The sequence below is a fragment of the Paroedura picta genome, chromosome 10 (assembly GCF_049243985.1).
Source record: "Paroedura picta isolate Pp20150507F chromosome 10, Ppicta_v3.0, whole genome shotgun sequence".
Taxonomy (NCBI): domain Eukaryota; kingdom Metazoa; phylum Chordata; class Lepidosauria; order Squamata; family Gekkonidae; genus Paroedura; species Paroedura picta.
Window position 1 is genome coordinate 30,518,869 of NC_135378.1, and position 21,047 is coordinate 30,539,915.

Below are 21,047 nucleotides of genomic sequence, written 5' to 3' on the forward strand. Positions count from 1 at the left end.
GTTCAAAAAGATGCAGGGATGAGAAACAGGGCTGCTGGTTTCAGTGGCTATCACAGGTTGTTTATAAGGTTTAATTTGGCCCTGACATGGACCTTCATGTGCAGGCAACTGTATTCACAGCAATGTGATGAGACGCTGGCTTGAGGCACGTCATTCAATTATGCATTACTGTTGGAATGAATGTCTTATCTCTCAGACCACAAAATGGATCTGCAGCAATGGACGTGGAGGAAGAGAGACATGCTGTCCTTCCTCTTTTCTCCCCCTTACAGTCACCTCTGTCCTTTTGCATACTCTCCGATATTGTTTTTCTTGCCCTTAAACCAAATAGGAAAGCTTTTAAAGAGCTCTGACTCAACTTAGGTTCTTACAGTCCCTTCACATGAGCATCTGCTTTGCGTAAGTACATACCTTCAGTATCATGTCCCCCGGGAGTAATCTTCCATCTCTGGCAATGACTCCATCGCGATAGATGTGCTGTATAATGATGTGAACCAAGGGTGTTTCGCAGCCTCCTACAACCCTAATGGCCAGACTTTCATTGGGATCGCTGCGGCTGATCTTAATGCTGGTAATTTCGCCATCTGGGATGAGGTGATATAACCTTGGGAACACTGAAATGAACACATTAAAAGAATAACTCCCAATGGGGAGTTTTCTTGTTTTCCATTGCTAATCCAGCTAGGTTTCAATAGTAGATATGTCACATGCTAAAAGGGGTGAAAGATTATGGTTTATGGCACTGAAAGGATTTTTGAAAGCACATTAATCTTCATCTTCTTGAAATCAGCAATTTCACTGGCACCTCTCTTTTGAATAAAGCAGCTTCCTCAGTGAGACTAATGTACAAAGCACAAGCATGAGCTCCATTGATGGTTTAGACCAGCCTTTCTCAAATGTTATATTGCCAAGAAACTCCTGAAACATTCTTCAGGCTTTGAGAAACCCCAGAAATGGCACGATCATGCAGAAGATGGTTGGGAAACATAGCTGTGTATACGCCCAGCCAGGGCCACTCCCCTTTTTATCCCCTCCAGGCCAATTATTGGCCATTTTGAGAAGGATGGTTGGGTCAATGTGACCATATATGGTCATATCAGCCAGTAAATGTTTAACAATTTAAAAAAAAACGTTAAAAATGAATTAACTCCCACCCATTCAGTAAACCCTTCTAGGGCTATCAAGAAACCTCAGGGTTTCACGAAACCCTGGGTGTAAACTGCACAGGGCTTTTATTCCAACCCCAGATCGATTCAGTCCCTGCCCTCTACACAGAATGCGATTTCCGTTTGGATTTGGGGCGATTTTAATTCTCCTTCTGCAGCAAGAAGGATTGATCCAAAGTCACCCTACCTTTATTGTGCTTTATCTTTGAGTGCTTTTAATCCTCAATATATTCAGAAAATCGCATTGTTTTGAATCTGGGCTCCCCTCCGTGGTAGAGGACCCGTGATTGGCTACAGGTGGTCATGTGACAAGCCTGCCTTAAAGGAGAAGCCCCTAAGTTCTCTCAACTTCTGTCGGCCTTGGATTTTTTTTTGTGCCTTCTTCGTCCCCCCCCCCACCTTCAAGAAAAGAAAGGATTTTTTCCTCCCTCCTCTGACTTCTTGGATCCTCCCCCCCTTCAAGAAAACAAAGAAAGAGTCTCAATTTGCCCCCCCCCTCTTCTGAGCCTCCCTAACCATGTGCAGAAGACTTTCCTGTTTCAATGGGGGGGGGGGAAGAGGAAGACTCAAGTTCAAAGCGATCTGAATTCAACAGGATTGACAATGAAATAAAAAAAGTAAGTGCAGACTCTGCCCTGGTTTAGACAGAGACAATAGTTATCAAGGAAAAATCTAAGAAGAGGAAGAAGTTGGTTCTTATATGCTGTTTTTCTCTACCAGAAGGAGTCTCAAAGTGGCTTATAATCCCCTTCCCTTTCCTCCCTACAACAGACACCCTGTGAGGTACTTGAGGCTGAAAGAGCCCTGATATTACTGCTCGGTCAGAACAGTAGCTTTTGTTGGAATGCTTTAGAGAACCTGAAATTAATATTAATCAAAGACTCATCCCTGCAAGTTGCATTCAGGCCAAAACCTCTTCTGCACTCTGCAACACAGAACCACAACAAGAACAGCTGAAAATATTGGCAGAAAGTGAGGATCAGAACATCAGAATGCTTAAAAGAATAAAATAAGCTTTCTTATGAAGAGAAACAACTTAGTATAGAAAAAGAGTTGGTTTTTATACCCCACTTTTCAGTACCAGAAGGAGTCTCAAAGTGTCTTACAATTGTCTTCCCTTCCTCTATATTATTATTATTATTATTATTATTATTATTATTATTATTATTATTATTATTATTATTATTCCCCACCACTCCCAAAGCCGGCTCGCGGCGTGTTACATAAGTCCATAAGACAAACACCCTGTGAGGTGGTGGGGCTGAGAGAGCCCTGAAATTACTCTATGAGAACAGCTCTATCAGGACTGCGTCTAGCCCAAGGTCATCCAGCAGATGGCAGGTGGAAGAAAGAGGTGTTGAACAAAGCCAATTTTTAAAAAGTGAAAAGGAATGTAAACTCTCCATCTATCTAGGGCTGCCAACTCTGGGTTTGGAAATTCCTGAAGATCTGAAGGTGGGTGTTATAGAGGGGTGGGTCCTCAGTAGGACATGTTGCCACAAAGCCCACTTTCCAAGGCAAGATTCAAATGGGTAGCCGTGTTGGTCTGAAGTAGCACAATAGAATCAGTAGCACCTTTAAGACCAACAAAGATTTATTCAGGGCGTGAGCTTTCGAGTGCAAGCACCCTTCCTCAGACAAGCCACTTTCTCCAGGAGAAGTGATATAAATGTTTAAAATAATAAATAAATAAGTTATCTCTGTAGTCTAGAGATCAGTTGTAATTCTAAGAGCCCCACGTGGAGGTTGACAAGCCTGTATCTACCTGTAAATTTCCTGCTGAGATTAAAAACATTCTTTGTGCTTTCTTGAAAATGTACCTCCTGGAAGTTTAACCTCTGACACTTGTTACCAAATATTATCTTGCTATACTGTTATCTTATCTGACTGTTACCAGGGAAACATACCTGGCCTTGATCAGGGCCAGGGACCTTTTGCTCCTGGCTCTGACCTGGTAGAATGAGCTCCCAGGTGAGCTGCGGGCCTTGTGGAAGGTGTGGAGAGTTGGAGGTTTTCCACCATGTATCTGATACTGTGTTTTTGTGGTCCGTTTTAGTGGGATTTTTTATTGGATGTCTAACCTGCCACGAGTGGGTCTCAGGAGCGGCGGGAAATAAATAAAATAATAATAATAGCAATAATAAATAATATTGTATTGCATAAAGTTTTCCAGACTAGGAAAACCGTAAGAATTGCATACCTTTCTTTGTCCCCTTACATTTCCATGTCTTACATATTGATGAAGGGTTGAACCTAGAAAGCAGTATACTTTCTGTCTTGCTTTTGCCGATTCTGCTTCGTGATTTTTCTGCACACTTTTGTTTTTTGTGCACGAGGATTGGTGTGGGGCACTCTGGATCTGTTAATAATAATAAAATGTCATCCCCGTCCAAAAAGATTTAGAAGAATGATTTCCTAGCGACTGCTATGTATTTTCTTCTCTTCTTTTTAAAACGTCACCACTGATATTATTGCAGTGGCAAAAATACAGCAAGGTATCACCAGTGCAGTTTAATACATGGACTCTTTGATTAACTTGAAATAGGTAAGACGATAATAAATAAAACCTCTTGAATTTTTATACCCAAGGACCTTTCTGTGATATTTGCCAGCAAATATAATTTCTCCACAGTATCTATATATGTTTTCCGCAAGTCAACTTGATCCTAACAATGGCAATAGTAAAAAAAAAAAAAAAGGTCATGCAGATTCAGTTAAATTAATCTCCAGTTAAAAAACTGGGTTGAAATCTATGTGATGCAGGAATGCTGTGATCAGGAGCTCCTTCAGTTTTTTTTAAAGGTAAAAGAAGCCTTTAGAAAGTTCAAATTGGACTGCAAGAGATTTTCCTGATGTTTGCCACCCCATAAATACCTTTAAGTTTCCCCCCCGTAGGCAAACTTTTCCTAGGTTTGTTACACTGTTACACTGTTACAAAAACAGTGTGATAGAAAATGCTTAACTCCCCTTCCTCCTCAATGCATTGGGGAAGCCGGACTGAGGTCAGTTACAGGTAGGTCCTCCTGGCTAGCGATCCCCAACCTGTGGGCCATGGACCACATGTGGTCATTCGACTAATTGGAGGTGGGCCCCAAAGGAGGCCTTCTCCTCCCCCCCCCGGCCCTTCATCCCCCCAGCCCTTTACAACACACTTCATTGTTGTGGCGTGTCTGTATCTTATTTTTAAGGGATGTTTAAACATTACCACAGTGATCAGAGAGCGCTAGGGCAGTGGTTGAGAGTAGAGGCCACTGGGCCTCAGTAAAAGGCGTTGAGTGGTCCCCGGTGAGTGGTCCCCGGCGTTGAGTGGTCCCCGGTGATAAAAAGGTTGGGAACCACTGCTCCTGGCCACTGGCAGGAAATTGGGAGGGGGGAGTAGGGTTGCCAGATCCAGTGGGGAGACTCCTGGAGATCTGGAGATGAATCCTCGGGCAAACAGGGAACTCAGCTGGAGACAATGTTAAAGAGTCTACCATCCAAATACCCATCTTCTCAAGGGAAACTGATCTCTATAATCTAGAGATGATTCTGGTGAATTCCTGGGTCCCACTTGGAAGCTTGTATCCCTACTTACTATAACTGAGGTCTTGATCTGGAATTGAGAATTAGCACTACTGACATTTATGCCAGGTGAGGTAATCTGGACACTTCATACTGTCTGCCATTCTACACAAAGAAGGTGCCTTAGAACAGTGGTCCCCAGCCTTTTTATCATTGGAGTCCAGTCAAAGCTTGACAATTTTACTGAGGCCCGGGGGGGTAGTCTTTTGCCGAGGGACATCGCTGCCGCCTAAGCCCCTGCTCTGCTTGCTTTCCCGCCGGTGCCCCTGACTTCCCGCTGCCCACTGGGGGGCGCTGCCAGCAGCAGCTGCGCAATGCCATGCCGAGAGAGAGCCCCAGCCACAGCGGCCACTGGAGAGCACCAAAGGTGAGCCAACGGCAGAGTGGCAGGGTAGCCTCCGAGGCAGCAGCTGGAAGACGAGGAGGAGGTGCAGCACGATACTGACTGATCCACGGACCAGTACCGGTTTCCAGACCGGGGTTGGGGACAGCTGCCTTAGGGCAGACACACGTATTGCCACGCACTTTAGCAAGCTGAGGACGCTTGATTCCAGCATCTAGTCTGACACTTGATAATACAAATAGCTATTACTTCAAGAATTAGCTTGGCAAAAGTAAAGCTTATGACTGTTAATGACGCTGAGTAAAATGTGTGGCTTAACTCCAGCGAACTTCCTCAGCAGGAGAAGAAAAAAAAGAGCAGCTAACAAACACCCCACCCTAAAAATGACATACAAGTGCTAAATTGACCCCAAGTAACATATATGCCTATGCTTGGGACTCTGTTGCCATGTTGCCAAGGGGTTTTTAACCACTATACTCACAGGAAAGCAAGTTATACCAGCTCTGAGTTGGGAAATACCTGGAGATTTCGGGGGTGGGGTCAGGAGCGGATGGGATCGGGGCAGGGAGGGACCTCAGTAGAGTCTAGTGCTATGGAGTCTGTCTTCCAAATCAGATATTTTCTCCAGGGGAGCTGATCTCTGTTGTTTGGACATGAGCTGTAAAATCTGGAGATCCTTTGGTCCCACCTGGAGATGGGCATCCTTAGCAAGGGGTCAGGTGTGATGAAAATCAGGAGCATGGATGACAGGGGGATGGAACTTCAGGGTTGGGGCAAGATGAAGCAGAGACAGAGTAAAGAGAGAATAGGCAGGGAAGATCAAAACAAGAAGAGCAAATCAGGGGCCAGTAGGGAAGGGATTGGGAGATCCCCTTCCCCCTTGAGTCCAAATGAGTCCTCCCATATTTACTATATATATATACAGAGAGAGAGATATATATAGTGAAGTGTATAACTTCAGGATGATTTTGCTGTTTTTAATTCCTTTCACTTTAATTTTTTTTCTCTAGTGTATATTTAATCTTTTCAAAACCAGTTGGGGTAGCATGGCTTGGAAACAATTGTTCCGAAGCTAGAAATATCTCCCTGAATTCCAGTAAGATCCTATTTAGCTGGATCACTAATCATATTTCCCTTTTCTTTGCTCCCTTTTGCTACATTGTGAAGGCAAACTAAATCAATGACTTATCTTCAACAGTGAAAATCCTACCAGATATCTACAGTTATCTAGCTATTTATACTCTGCTTATCACCAAGTCATCTGTCTGCTCCACTGAGATTACCGCTAACAGGGTTTTGCCTTATTTGGGCTACAAATGGCAAACTGTAAATCAGTGTGGTCTTCCCAAGCTTGTTTGGTCCATTTTCTGACCAAGCTCTATCATAAATTATCTGGTTTGTTATAGTTTTGATTTTTCTGTTTCTTTCTCCTTTTTTATGATCATGTTAAGTAATCCCCACAGGACACACTGGCACAAAACACTGAAATCTGCAGCAACCCCCCAAAAAACAAACAAACAAACAAACAACTGCTGCTGCTAAGAAATACACGTAGTGTTTATCCTGAGTCCAGGCCATGAACCAAGTTGCACTTTTTACTCATTTTGCTCTGGATCACCTTCTTACCTAGGCTTTCTCAACCATGGTCTCACGAGACCCTTGGGTTTCTTGACAGCCCTGGAAGGGTATCCTGAATGGGTGGGAGTTAATTAATTTATATATATTTCTTGAACATTTATTGGGTGATATGACCATATATGATCATGTGGATTCACCCATCCCTCCCAAAATGGCCAATGATGGGCCTGGGGGGGTGGAGGGGGTGGGAAGGGGAGGAACCTCAGGTGGATGTGTATGCAGCTGTGCTTCCCAACCATGTACTACACGATTGTATTACTCCTGGGGTTTCTTGAAGCCTGAAGAATCCCTTCCACCAAAATGAAACATTTCCAGATCCATGCAGGAAATGCCAGAGAGCTGGATAGGAAATGCTTACTCTTAGTGTGGCAAAGAAACCACACTGGGATGTCTTCTTACTCATGGCTGAGCCAAATACTTTTTTCAGCCTGCTCTGTTCCCAGAAGCCAGGCATTCAGTGCCACTGAAATCAATGACTTTATGCTCTCCTAAGTCTATGGAAATCAATGAGCTTAGATGAGTAACTCTGCCTAGGATGGTACTGTTTAGGGATTCATGTTTTTATTCTGTTGAAAAATGCTACTTTTAGTAATATTGGTTAAAAAGAAAACAATTCAGTTTCTGAAAGAAATATGTTTACATATGAGTTGTAATTGGATGCCTATTGCAAAGGATTTCATAAAGCCATTATAAATCATGACTGATTACACCAATATCCATTAACAGGCAAGGAGGCATAGCATTGCCAAAATGTGCCTATCACTGAAAATAGAACTCCTCTTGGCAATTTATACCCATCAGAAACATGAAATTTCCCTGATTTCTCATTCCATCCCATCTTATCAAATATATAGTGTGAAAAAAACAGAAGTTTTGTAAAACCATGTTTAATTGCATTAACTATGGTTAATATTATAACCCAAATATGGACCATGACACTAACTATAGTTAGATAGGGTACAGAATCCCTCAAACCCTGGTTTGAAGTTGGGCTATTAAACCACAGTTATGCTGTGCTTTGCTGTGGCTTTGGCCACCTCATGAGAAGGAAGGACTCCCTGGAGAAGAGCCTAATGCTGGGAGGGATTGAGGGCAAAAGAAGAAGGGGACGACAGAGAATGAGGTGGCTGGATGGAGTCACTGAAGCAGTCGGTGTGAACTTAAATGGACTCCTGGAAATGGTAGAGGACAGGAAGGCCTGGAGAATCATTGCCCATGGGGTCGCGATGGGTCGGACACAACTTCGCAACTAACAACATGCTTAACTAAGACCGTTTATGCACTGGGAATTTCACTGCCCCAGCTCCCGTTCAGGAGCACAAATGAGGGGCGGATGAGGCGCACCAGGCCAAATGCTCCCCCTGTGGGTGCAGGAAGAGGTGGGGTAACCTGCCATGACTAAAACTCGAGCCTGCAGCCCAGCATGAAACCTGTGCGTAAACGGTCTAAGGTTTCACATCACGTAAAAGCATGAACATTTTAAAACCGGGCTTGCTTCCTGATACCGCCCTCACAGTCTCAATCCGTGCAAGCGCAACTCCTCTCTCACCTTTCAACAAGATGTTGATGATGATGATGTGAGCTATTCAGTCATGTCCAACTTTTTTGGCAATTATATGGTTTAACTGTGGCCACGCTTTTCGATCTTGTACCACTTCTTGTAGCTGAATAATGCTCTGGCCAGTGTCCATTTTGACTGTATCTAATCACTGTGTTCTTTGTCAGCCTGGTTTCCTTTTACCACTAACCAATCCTAGCATAATTTCTCTTTCCATTGAATTGGATTGCATGATATGGCCAAAGTAAGTGAGGCAGAGTTTTGTGATTTTGCCTTCCAGTGAAACATTAGGTTTTATGTGCTCTAGTATTTCTTTCTTTGTTACTTTTGCTGTTCATGGAATTGGGGGGGAGGGGGATAACAGAAGTCCTCCAGACGTTGGCCCTGGGGCCATCACTGCTTCACGTACCAGTGTGTGTGTAGGAACTGGACAGGGTTCACCAGCATTTTCCTGATGTATGATATCACTTCTGTCGCAAAACTAGAAGTGAGATCATCACCACCGGGGGCCAACACTAGGATTTGCCCAAAACTCTAGGAGTGCTACCTGTCATGATGACATCAATTCCAATTTTGTGCCAAGAGTGACATTGCATCTTGGCACAATACTAGTGCCACTGCCCTTGTCAGCTGTGGCAGGCAATCATACATCAGTACCTCTGACCAGCAATCTTCGTAACCAATGTAAGCAGCATTGCTCAAATAGCAAAATGATGCTCTGGCCATCTCTAATATATTATTAGAGTCCTTGGGCTGCTGGGCGGTAACAGTACATTTGTGACCATTTAAGAAACTTCAAATTGTTACATGCTTCCTGGTGGGCTCTCCCTTCTCTGCTTCTTTCTATAGGCTTTGATACAGAGACCCACCTGGATCTTTTAAAATCACACTTTGACTAACTGTTTATTGCCGAAGGACGTTTGTCGAGACAGAAACTGAAGCTAGCTGACAGCTACCAAAAGGAAAGTAAAAATAATACGGCAGTTAAGCTATCTGAACTGCAGCTGACCTCAGTGACGGCATGAAGAGGGACATATAATTTTAGCAATATCCAGCCTTTGATCATAATTACGCATATACCAATCCAAACGGATCAGGGTGAATCTAGAAACTAGATGATTAAGAGCAGACAGCCAACAGGCAGTTGGGCTTTGGTTAAATGGGATTAACATCAGCTGGGCATGGAATCAGGGTCATTGTGGGTGGGCAGTAGTTGTGAATTTCCTGCATTCTGCAGGGGGTTGAACTAGATGACTCCAGAGGTACCTTCCAACTCTATGATTCTTCAAATCCGTCTGTCCATAGCCAAGATATGATAGAGCCGGTTTCAATCAGAGTTTTCCTAAATAACTGGCTGAGCAACATATATTGAATTTTGCTGCAGTTATGGTTGGTTGCACCAACCATTCACATTGATCTATTCTGACCCACATTTCAAAAAGTTAAGTCCACTTATGTTTTTTAAGTGTGGGTGGCAGTTTCCACTGATTCCCCCTCCCACTCTGGATCCCCTCACTATGATTTTCCAGGGGGTTTGATGACACCAACCAGAAGAAAATTTGGGAGGGGAAGAGCTCAACAGGCTGTAGCATGCCGGCAGAAATTGCCACCTCTTTCAAAGAAAGGCTAAGAGTATGAAATGGTTGGAAAAAATTATCTGGGACCTCTCACTGAGGCTCTCAGGCTTCCCTGTAGGAAAATCTCCCAGGAGATTTGGTTTTAGATATTCTGTAGAGTGGGGGGGGGGGGAGTTTTTCTCTGTCAAGAAGGGTTAATACTGGGATTTTTATAATGTTTTATGGATTTTATTATTATATAAACCACATCGAGCATTTCTTAAAGGGAGGTGGGTATATAAACTGAAGTATAAATAAATAAATCACGTTTTCAACCTATAGGTCAGAATATTTACCTGTGACACTGGCACGTAGAAAGACACATGCTGAGGTAGCCTGTTCATGAAGCAGTACTAGGCAAGCACTTAGGGTGCCAGAGGTGGAGGGGCACCAGCTAGGATTGCCAACTTTGAGACTTTGGTGGTGGAGCCTAGACTGGGCAGGATTTGGGGTGGGGAGGGACCTCAATGGAGTATAATGCTATGGAGTCCACTTTCCAAAGCAGCAATTTTCTCCAAGGGAACTAATGTCTGTCACCTGGAGATGAGATACAAAACCAGGGGATCCCCCATTGCCCCCCCCAGCACATGACCTCTGGGTTGGCCTAGTATGTTCCCAATAGATAGCTGGTGGGCAGCCTGCTCCCTCTCTGCTTCCTTCTGTTGTGAATGGGGTAGAGATGAGGCAGGCCCAAGGCCTAGCCCAGCCTGCTTCCTATTACCATCTACCATTCCTGATGGGCGGGGGGGGGAGTGAGGAGGAAGGCCGTGGCTTCCTGCCATGCTGCTTGGGGATGAAGATGGTGCCACAACTGTGAACTGCTATTGGCCCTTGTTCCACATCCGGGGCAGGGAGGACAGGGAGAGCAGGCAGTGGCTTCTTCCCACTGCCTGCATGAGACAAAGATGGCAGATGTCATCTTCCCACTGTGCCAAGGCATAGGGGAGGTGTGGGACCCATAGCCTGTAGTGTTGGCAGAGTTTAACTTTGCAAAGAGGAGCAGAACTCCAAGCTTCTTAAAAGAATAAAATAGTTGTATTTAGAAGAGAAACAGCTTTGTATAGAAACACAGGAGAAGAAGAGGCCTAAATAACTATTCTGCCAAAAGTCTCCAAAGAGCCAATCAGGACAACGGAGGAGATTATTTGAAAACTCATCAGGAATGTCATAAGCTAGCGATGCTAAATACACATCTCCGATGCCCCCTGTTGGAATTCTTCTCAAACTGCTGGTTCATGCACACGACAGGTCTTGCATATTACAATATACAGTTCCCCAAGTCCTTGGCTGGCCTTGGACTCAGATGAACAAAATCTGTTATCTGTCTTTCTGTATGTGAGTGTGAATGGGCTATGATCTGAGTGTTGAAGAGAAGTCTCTTTCCTGTATTTCCCTGCACACCCACTGTGAAAAAGAAATTAAACATATACAATATGCAGAAGTCAAAGTGATTGATTTGGCCCAAATCCCAGACAAACGATACAATCCAGTGAAATGTTCTTCAGCACACACTCTATGGAAATGCAAGGGAGCTGTGAAAATATATATAGCATTAACTTCTCAGGCACGTATGCCAAGTAACATCTCAGCACCATGTCATTTTCAAGTATTTTGTTCTGGAGGAATCTTGTGAGATTCTCCACAACATATATTTTCTAATTTTGGAAGCTTTTCATAGATTAATGCTAAACAATAAAGTCCTTTTAACATACTGACTTGAAAACATTGTATCTGATGGGAAATCACAGCCCAGACACATATGCAGATAAAATGATTACCTTCCTCTGGGGCAACCATATTTTCAACGTTTGCTTGTTCTCGTTCAGCATGGTTGGCAACAGCACTCCCGCTTTTTGTTCTCCGAAGAACGCTGAAAGCTCTGTTTATTTTCTTAAAGGACCGGCTTCTTATTGTGGAGCGTTCAAAATGATGAGCTACAGTCAAAGAGAATTTTTTTAAATTCTTAAAATTTTAAAAAAGTTTTTAAAGGATTGGAGTGAAAGGAGTCTTCAGAAAGACTCACCCTGAGAACTGCTGAATGAAGAAGATGGAAGTTCATTTTTCTCTATTTTCTTCATCAGCCAACATAACCTATGGGTTTGGATCCCATCCACAGACACGGGGGGGGGGGGTATTTACCTCCCATCTGTGAGAGCCCAAACCATACCCTGAAATGCTGCTCCTGGGATCCCCAGGAATAGCTTGACAGGATCAGAGAAAATCACCCCCTACTCTTCAGATTACCACACAGCAAACTGGGAAGATGTTCCAGATGTTATGTGGGGAGGTCACAAGCTTGACTGTAAGTCTATGCAATGTAAACATTTACCAAATGGGGTTGAAAATTTAGATGGGGTACTGGGGAGAAGGAGGTATTTGAGGGAACGCAAAAAAGAACTTAAAATGCATGAATAGTTTTGACCTTTCCTCCTCCATCACTTCCCCCCAGTCCTATTAAGGTATTGGTGCAGACTTTTAATATATTATTATATAAACCAGCCTTTACACTGGTTTATACTTCTAATTTTGTACACTACATAGAAATTGGGAGCTGCTTCAAACTTTACATTTTCATTGAAAATTCAATAGAAGCAAGTAACCAGAAAAGAGATGAACATGCACATTTATGACACTGGAAAGACCAAATATAAGAACAAGAAATTCATGGATCAAGCCAGTGGGCTCACTCAACCTTGCTCAATTCTCTTTTTTTGCTATAGTCCTGATTTCACATGTCCAAACAGTTCCCATGATCCCCAGCATAAACTTTTTAGTGGTCAATGGGAGGCCCTTCTTCCCCTTCAGTGCTGTGGTGACCCCAAGGTTACCCAGCTGGTTGCATGTGGGGGAGCACAGGATCAAACCCCACTCACCTGATTAGAACTCCACACTCGTAACCACTACAACAAGCTGGCTATATCGCTGTATTGCTCTTTGATATGGCTCAGGGCAGTTTACATACAACAACATGGGGGGATACATGAAACGAATTAATATATAACATAAACAAATACAACAACAACAATCTAAATAACACAATTTCAGTGATCTTAAACAACAATATAACAGGAACAGGAACTTAGCTGAGGCCCTTAGACAGGTCAAACTGGTTCAGGCCATGGAGGGGATGTCTGAAGGGGACCTGTGGTCGGTCTCAGGCAAATGCCTGGTGGAGGAGCTTCCTTTTGCAGGCCCTGTGGAATTGTGGGAGTTTGGACTACTACACCATACTGATATAGGCTCTGAAGACCCCCACAGACTGTTATCTATAATTTTTCTGCTCATCGTCCTCTCACCAGCTACTTTTCACAATATCAATTTTCATTTGCAATTGACAGCAAATTAGTTTGTACCTCCCCTTTAAAAGTGGTATAAGTGGTATAACAGCTGTGCCATGCACATATTTTAAAGCGGTTCCTTTAAAGGGAGGTCAACATTATCTGAGATGCTCTTTGCTGGTTCTTACGTCTCGTTTGGTTGTTTCTGGTAAGATCTGCAGAGCTGGGTCCTGACTGGCAGTCCTCGGAGGTGGTGCTGAAGGCTGGATTAATTAAACCTGGCTCATCTGTCATTAAGGCGATAGTGGCGGCAGCAGAGAGCTCTGGGCCAAGGGCAGCTACAGTCAAAGCAGCACTAGAATCAGGAGATCCATCCTGGGAACGTCGCTTTCGGTCCTTGGTAAGGCCGTAATGGGATGCTCCTTTACATCTAAGAACAAGGCAAGGGAGAGAAAATACGATATTATGGAGGGAAAAACAGACGGATTTAGAAAACTGAATGAAGTATGAAGTACACAGTTTAATACTTTTAATGCTTTTCCAAATTGATATGTATAATCTATCCCTCTATTTCTTTGTCTTTTTCTATATATAATGGGGGTGGGAAAGGTATCAGGCATGCCATGTTTCCACAGAAGTAAAGGCAAGGAGAAGGAGAAAACAGCATTGAGTAATCAAGGATGACGTGATTAATTCACACAGAAAGCCTGCTTTCGGTGGAGAAGCCAGTCTAATAACAGATCTCTGTTTGTAGAGGAAGCAGAGAGGAAAGCCTAGCAGGTGACTGAGGCAACAAAGCATGGATTCTATAATCAGCCCTTTGTCTTAGACTAATGAAAGAGACCAGTGTGAGGCACGAAAGCTTGTTTGTGTCAGCTTATGTTCTTTTTTTGGGAGGGGGGCACACATTCAGGAGGTGGCTGATATTCTGCCCCATGACAAACATTGTCTGTCAAAGCCACCGTCCCTTCAAGAGTGCCTGTGCAGCTGCCTTCCCGATCCCGCATTCCCACCGGCTTCGCAAAAGGCTTTCCCAGAAGCTACTGGACAGAGGCCGTCCTTGTCGATTCACCTGTTGGCTTGCTGTAGAATTGTCGCAAGGAGTAATTAACACATCGAATTCAGCACTGCAGGAAGTGGAGGCGGCAACAGGCACACACAGCACCAAGGGTGGATAGGACAAGCATTGAGAGTGAAGGTCCATCAGTGGAATACTGTCTGGGGCAGTGATGTTCTGTATTCTTGGTGCTTGGGGAACACAGTAGGAGGGCTTCTGGAGTTCTGGTCCCATTGGTGGACTTCCTGATGATACTGTGTGGCATTTTATTCCAGATAAGTGGCATGTATGTTGTAAATGAATAAGCGATCTGGGTAGTCAGGTCATCAGCTGTAATTTAAGATTTCCAGTTCCCACCTGGAGGATGGCAAGCCTAGCACAGAAGGAAGGGCATCATCTCCCTTTCCACTGGTGTCTCATGGAAGGGGTTACTCCTCAGGACTGTGAAGCTTCCTTTTTCTTGCTAGTCAGAAACAGGGTACTCATTCAGGCTCCTGCTCTTAGGTTCACACAGCAGAGAGGGAAGCAAATGGTTTCTGGAGAGGTGATCTTATGCAGCCTAGGGTTCAAACTAATAAGTAGAACTAACTGAGAAGGGACTCCGCCCTTAAACAAGGCAAACAAATATAAGGGGTGGGGCAATTATTCCATTGTTGTATATGCAATATGCATAGCACAATGAACTTCTTGTACATTGGGTATTATGGTATAAAAAACAGCCACAACAGGTTTTTTAAAAAAAATACAGATACAAAAATAATCATGGACCTAATCATGGATGATGTTGGCAAGTCATGTTGCTCCAGGAAAACTCCCACATCCCTCCCTAGCACTGCGAGTGAACTTGCAATCTCTACTTCTGAGACAGGAAAAGCTCAAGTTTGAATCTACACAACTTGTGACCCACCGTGCTGTGGTCTTTCCACTATCAGGTACTTAATAAACTCCCCATGACTGCCTACCGAAGACCATAAGGGGATATGATCAGGAATACGCGAGCTGTAAAAATAAACACTGTTTGTTTGCATTTTCCACTTTACTTGATGTTTACTTGGGATTAATCTTCTATGACAGGGGTAGTCAACCTGTGATCCTCCAAATGTCCATGGACTACAATTCCCATGAGCCCCTGCCAGTATTTGCTGGTAGTGGCTCATGGGAATTGTAGTCCATGGACATCTGGAGGACCACAGGTTGACTACCCCTGTTCTATGACATTTCTCTCTCACACAGAGTGTTAGCATTTCCTTAAAGAGTTTTCACACTTGGAGAAACGTTCGACTACCACACAGTGCGGGACATAAAATATTAATTGTTTATTTCAGCAGAGTTGTACAAGAACATAGAATCAGGCCACTTTGAGGAAATTGCCCATCGCTTCCCTCCTCAGCCAGCCCCATTCTGCCACTGCAACAGTTCAAAACATGTTTCTTCTTGTAATTAATGCTGCTTTTTAATCAGTCTCTAATGTGCTTGCCCTACTTTCTGTTCCTGTTACATTTTCTCCATGGCTAAGGACAGCTGACGACTTTCATACAAACGCCCTCCAGGAAGGAAATATGGAAATAGCCGTCAGGCTGCTAATAGACTAAATTGCTCTAATGATCAGCCCACACGGTACCTGATCTACAGGACAGCTGCTTCTTTGTGCCAGCTCCACCTACCAAAATGTGAGGAGCCACTTCTCAAGTGGAAGTTTCAAGTGGAATGGAAGGCTCACACTTGTGTGCTTGATATCTCAAGCGGTGTCACAGGCGCAGAGATCCTACGGTATCAGGCCTTTCCATGTGAAAACTGATAGTATTATCAAGACATCAAGACCGCTATTATCTACATAAGCCTTTCTCAACTTTATCACCATTGAGAAATTCCTGAAACATTCGTCAGGCTTCAAGAAACCCTAGAAGTGGTGAAATCATGCAGAATATGGTTGAGAAGCATAGCTGTGTACATGCCCACCCGGGGCTCCTCTCCTTCCCACCCCCCCGCCAGGCCCATCATTGGCCATTTTGGGAGGGAGGTCAACATGATCATATATGATCATATCACCTGATGAATGTTTAAGAATTTTTTAAAAATATATAAAAAATTAACTCTCATCCATTCAGAAAATCCTTCCAGGGCCCCTCAAGAAGCCACAGGGTTTTATGAAACTCTGGTTGAGAAAACCTGATCTATATCTGTTTCAACCAGGCTTCAGACTCTGTTTAATTAGATATGTCCTGATGGGCAACCTTTGCTAGGAGGAAGATAGGAGAGAGCATCACAGGTGATTTTCATTTGACTTGAATCACCAGTTGTTGTTTTTTTTTAATCAAGAACTGTTTCTCTTGCCTGTTTTAATTCCTGCTTGTCCCACTTTCAAATTTCAACTGCATGGATCCTGCCAGTATCAACCTGATCAAATTTTCAGATTTTGCCTTGGGCTTAAACCAAAGAGTGTCCCTCTTTTCATTTATATTTCATCCTTTCTCAAGCAGCAGCAGCAGCAATACAATATAAGACTCGAGGTGGTAGTTCTCCAGAGAAATCAAAACAGTATCCTGAAACAAAAAATGCTATGATATGTGGACTGCAGAAAATAAGAAGAGGTTCTTATAGAAGAAGAGCTGATTCTTATGTGCCACTTTTCTCTATCCGAAGGAGGCTCAAAGTGGCTTACAGTCACCTTCCCCTTCCTCTCCCCACAACAGACACCCTGTGAGGGAGGTGAGGCTGAGAGAGCCCTGATATCACTGCCTGGTCAGAACAGCTTTATCAGCGCTGTGGCAAGCCCAAGGTCACCCAGCTAGCTGCATGTGGGGGAGTGCAGAATCGAACCCGGCTTGCCAGATTAGAAGTCCATGCTCCTAACCCTTACACCAAGCTGTAGTGTAACCTTCACTTACAAATAGCATTTGATCTAAGATTCCTGTCAATGAATATTTTTCAGTGTCTTTTCAAAGAAAAAAAATATTTCAGGACTTTCCAACACAAAATGAAAATACTTCATTAGAAGAAGAGTTGGTTCTTATATGCCACTTTCTCCACCCAGAGTCTCAAAGCAGCTTACAGTTGCCCTCCCTTTCCTCTCCCCACAACAGACACCCTGTGAGGTGGGTGAGGCTGAGAGAGCCCTGATATCACTGCTTGGTCAGAACAGCTCTGCGATTCCAAGGTCACCCAGCTGTTTGAATGTGTGGGAGGAGTGAGGAATCAAACCCAGCTCACCAGGTTAGAAGTCCACACTCCTAACCACTACACTAAGCTGGCTCTCCATACTTACATTTTTAATTACATTAGTTTAATTCATGCAGGCAAGTCAAGGATGATCTGTGTTCCCTCCCCCCTTCGCTTAAGATTATTCGATGCTTAAAGGCTGGTTGTTCTGGTTATAATTTCTACTTGATAACTTCAAAATGAATCAATCCTTTCATCTACAAAACATATGAGACGTGTTTTATGTTTTATTTATTTCCTATATTGCTTTCCAACCAAGTTCCCACGAGGGTTTACTAATTAAAATCAAAACATTAAAACAATTAGGAAATAGTTTTATCCATAAATCCTAAAACTCTTTTAACTACTCTATTTTGTTTAAATTAGGTCTGAAACAAATGGCGAGAGAGTGCTATCCCCCAAAAATGCTGATAGCTCAGATTTGCTCACAACAATTCAAGTTTAGATTCTCTTAATTCACAACTCTGTAAACTGAAGCAGGTCTGTTGTAATAGTTAAAACACTGAGATACATATAAACAATTTAGGGTGCCCAGATCCATGCTGGGAAATACCTGGAGATTTTTTTTGGGGGGGGGTTAGGTGCGGTGGGATGGGATGGAGACTGAAGGGGGCATGGTTTGGGGGAAGGGGAAGGATATCAGAGCGGTATTAGACCATAGAGCAGGGGTAGTCAAACTGCGGCCCTCCAGATGTCCACGGACTACAATTCCCAGGAGCCCCTGCTAATGTTTTAAGTATATATGTGTTTAATATTTGTTATGTTTAATTTTGAGATGGCCTATGGCTGCATACAACAAACAACTACTTGACTTGGCTTGTGTGGGGTGTGTGTGTGTGTGTGTACAGATAACTATTGTACATTTCTTTCCCCTTAAATATTCTCCATTTGTTTGACATTTATTAAGGTCAAAGACAAGCAAAACAGACATATGTTAACAAAGTAATTCCAAGAAGATGTATATAAAAGGTTTGCTGTTGTCTGTTTATATTTTCTCTTGCTCTGATCCTCTGCCATACAGACTTTGCAATATTCTGGCATGCCAGTAAAGGTTAATGAAAGAATAAATGTGTATATAAAATATTTAGAAAATATTTATTATAAAAATTATTGCCTCTGCACCACAGAGGCATCACATCAAAATCGCAAGATGTCATAGTCCTGCTGTTTACCTTATTGATCAGGCTGCACCTGGAGTACTGTGGAAGGATGTGGACAAAAAGGTTCAGAGGAGAGCAGCAAGGATGAGCCAGGGCTTGGGGACCAAGTCCTATGAGGAAAGGCTGAGGGACTTGGGAATGTTCAGCCTGGAGAAGAGGAGGTTGAGAGGAGACATGATTGCTCTCTTTAAGTATCTGAAAGGTCACTTGGCAGAGGGCAGGGAGTGGCTCCTTTTGGCAGCAGAGGACAGGCCCCTCAGTAATGGGTTTCAACTACAGGTAGAGAGGTACCGGCTAGATACCAGGGAAAAGGTTTTCACAGTCATAGTAGTTCAGCAGTGAAATAGGCTGCCTAAGGAGGTGGTGAGCTCCTCATCACTGACAGTTGTCAAGCAGTGGCTGGACAGATATCATGGATGCTTTAGGCTGATCCATCATCATGCAGGGGGTTGGACTAGATTGCCTCTATAGACACTTCCAACTGTATGATTCTACATAGGCTCTGGCAGCAATACAGACCCTTGCAACTATAGCCGAGATTCCAGACTCCAGGTCGGTTAGCAGAAAGGAGGTATGCCATTGTTCCATTCTTCCTGGAATCATTTGAGGGATTGGCTGGATAAATATGCCCGGAGGTCCTTATGCAAGAGGCAATGCAGCAATACATGTCCAACCATTTTGATTTCTGCATTTGCTGGACAATACATGAAACTTCATTTCAGTTTCAATTTAAATGTACAGCTAGAGTTGCTGTGTCTGAGTTGGGAAATATCCTGGAGAACCAGCTTGGTGTAGTGGTTACGTGTCCGGACCTCTAATCTGGCGAGCCAGGTTTGATTCCGCGCACCCCCATGTGCAACCAGCTGGGTGACTTTGGGCTCACCGCAGCACTGATAAAGCTGTTCTGACCAAGCAGGAATATCAGGGCTCTCTCAGCCTCAGCTACCTCACAGGGTGTCTGTTGTGGGGAGAGGAAAGGGACGGTGATTGTAAGCTGCTTTGAGACTCCTTCAGGTAGAGAAAAATGGCATATAAGAATCAACTCTTCTTCTCCTGGAGAGCTTAGGGAGGGCAGAATATAATGTGATATAATCCACACTCCAAAACAGCTATTTTCTCCAGGAGAACTGATCTCTGTAGTCTGGAGATGAGTTTTAATTCCAGAAGAACTTGAGGCCACACCCAGAGGTTGGCAAACCAAACCTTCTCAGTCCATGAATTCAGAGCAAACGGCAATCCTTGGCATTAATACTTACCCGAAAGACGAAACATCCTGCTAATACCCTGCTTCTGATCACCCCATTCCTAGCCACTGATACAGGCTGATAAAGGGTTTACTGTGTTTCTGAACAACATGTGTACTTTTAGCAAGACTCCAGTGGTGCAGATTTTAGACAGGAGGACCAGAAGCAAAGAATGCCTCTTAAGGCAACACTGCCACATACATGAGATCCACTTTTTGCCTGGGCAATGGTGAAATGTACTGGAAAGAAGGGCTTCAGAGGTGAAAGTGGTCCAAGCTGTGGTCTGATCTTCAGAGATCAGGCTTTGCAACAGTGGGTGGACCAATATGATTTTGGGTTAGCCTTCTTGCCCCATTCCAGTCACAGAGAAAGATGTTGGTCATGTTTCCTGACAGAAGTGGGCCAGAAAGCTGCATTTTTTTCATAGAGTCGTAGAATCATAGAATAATTACCTTAGTTCAGCCATTGGGAAACCCCTAAAACATTCTTCAGGCTTCAAGAACCCCCAGAAGTGGTGCAATCATGCAGAATATGGTTGGGAAGCAGAGCTGTGTCAACACCCACCCAAGGCCCCTCCCCTTCCCCCCTTCAGGCTCATCATTGGCCATTTTGGGAGTGGGGGACAACATGACCAGATATGGGCATATCATCCAATAAACGTTTAAGAAATTAAAAAATATATATTCAAAAATAATTAATTCCCATCAACTCAGGAAACCTTTCCAGGGCTGTCAAGAAATCACAGGGTTTCACGAAGCCCTAGATGAGAAAGCCTGTCCTAGATGAAGAAGAATCTCCTTTCACCCCTTCTAATATTTCATTGGAATATCACTGTGCCTACTTTTAAATTGCTACATTTTTTATATGTGCTGTCCTACTTATATATTTATGCATGAAGTATCTTAACACCACTGGATCATATTGGCATATGCAGCTATACCTTCATGCATACAATTGCTGTACGTGCCACCAAAAAGCAAAGAAGCACATGGTGTATGTTACATCTTGCATAGTCAGAGCTCTATATATTTTTTTCAAAACACTATTACTCGGTAACACTAGACAAGTTAATGGGATCCATATGACACTTTCTTATAGAAAAGAACTCCCCGGAACGTGCTGAGAGATGGTAAGATTCAAGATGTGGTTTTGCCGAAGGAAGCCTGTCATTGTGATTTAAGGTAAAAGGCATCTCATACGAATTCTA

General features: G+C 43.5%; 1 protein-coding gene across 8 annotated transcripts in view; it reads right to left on the minus strand.

Annotated features, from left to right (window-relative positions):
* Positions 1 to 21,047, minus strand: part of LNX1 (ligand of numb-protein X 1) — a 108,230-nt gene that overhangs the window by 28,876 nt on the left and 58,307 nt on the right. For 6 of the 8 annotated variants that reach the window (XM_077301937.1, XM_077301943.1, XM_077301938.1 and 3 more), the window contains 4 exons: positions 13,349 to 13,590; positions 11,661 to 11,816; positions 3,367 to 3,525; positions 412 to 614 (listed from right to left, as the gene is read on the minus strand). In XM_077301937.1, coding sequence (XP_077158052.1) covers positions 412 to 614; positions 3,367 to 3,525; positions 11,661 to 11,816; positions 13,349 to 13,590 — 760 coding nt within the window. The remainder of the gene's footprint in view (positions 1 to 411; positions 615 to 3,366; positions 3,526 to 11,660; positions 11,817 to 13,348; positions 13,591 to 21,047) is intronic. The other 2 variants (XM_077301939.1, XM_077301942.1) reach the window with 1 other exon arrangement.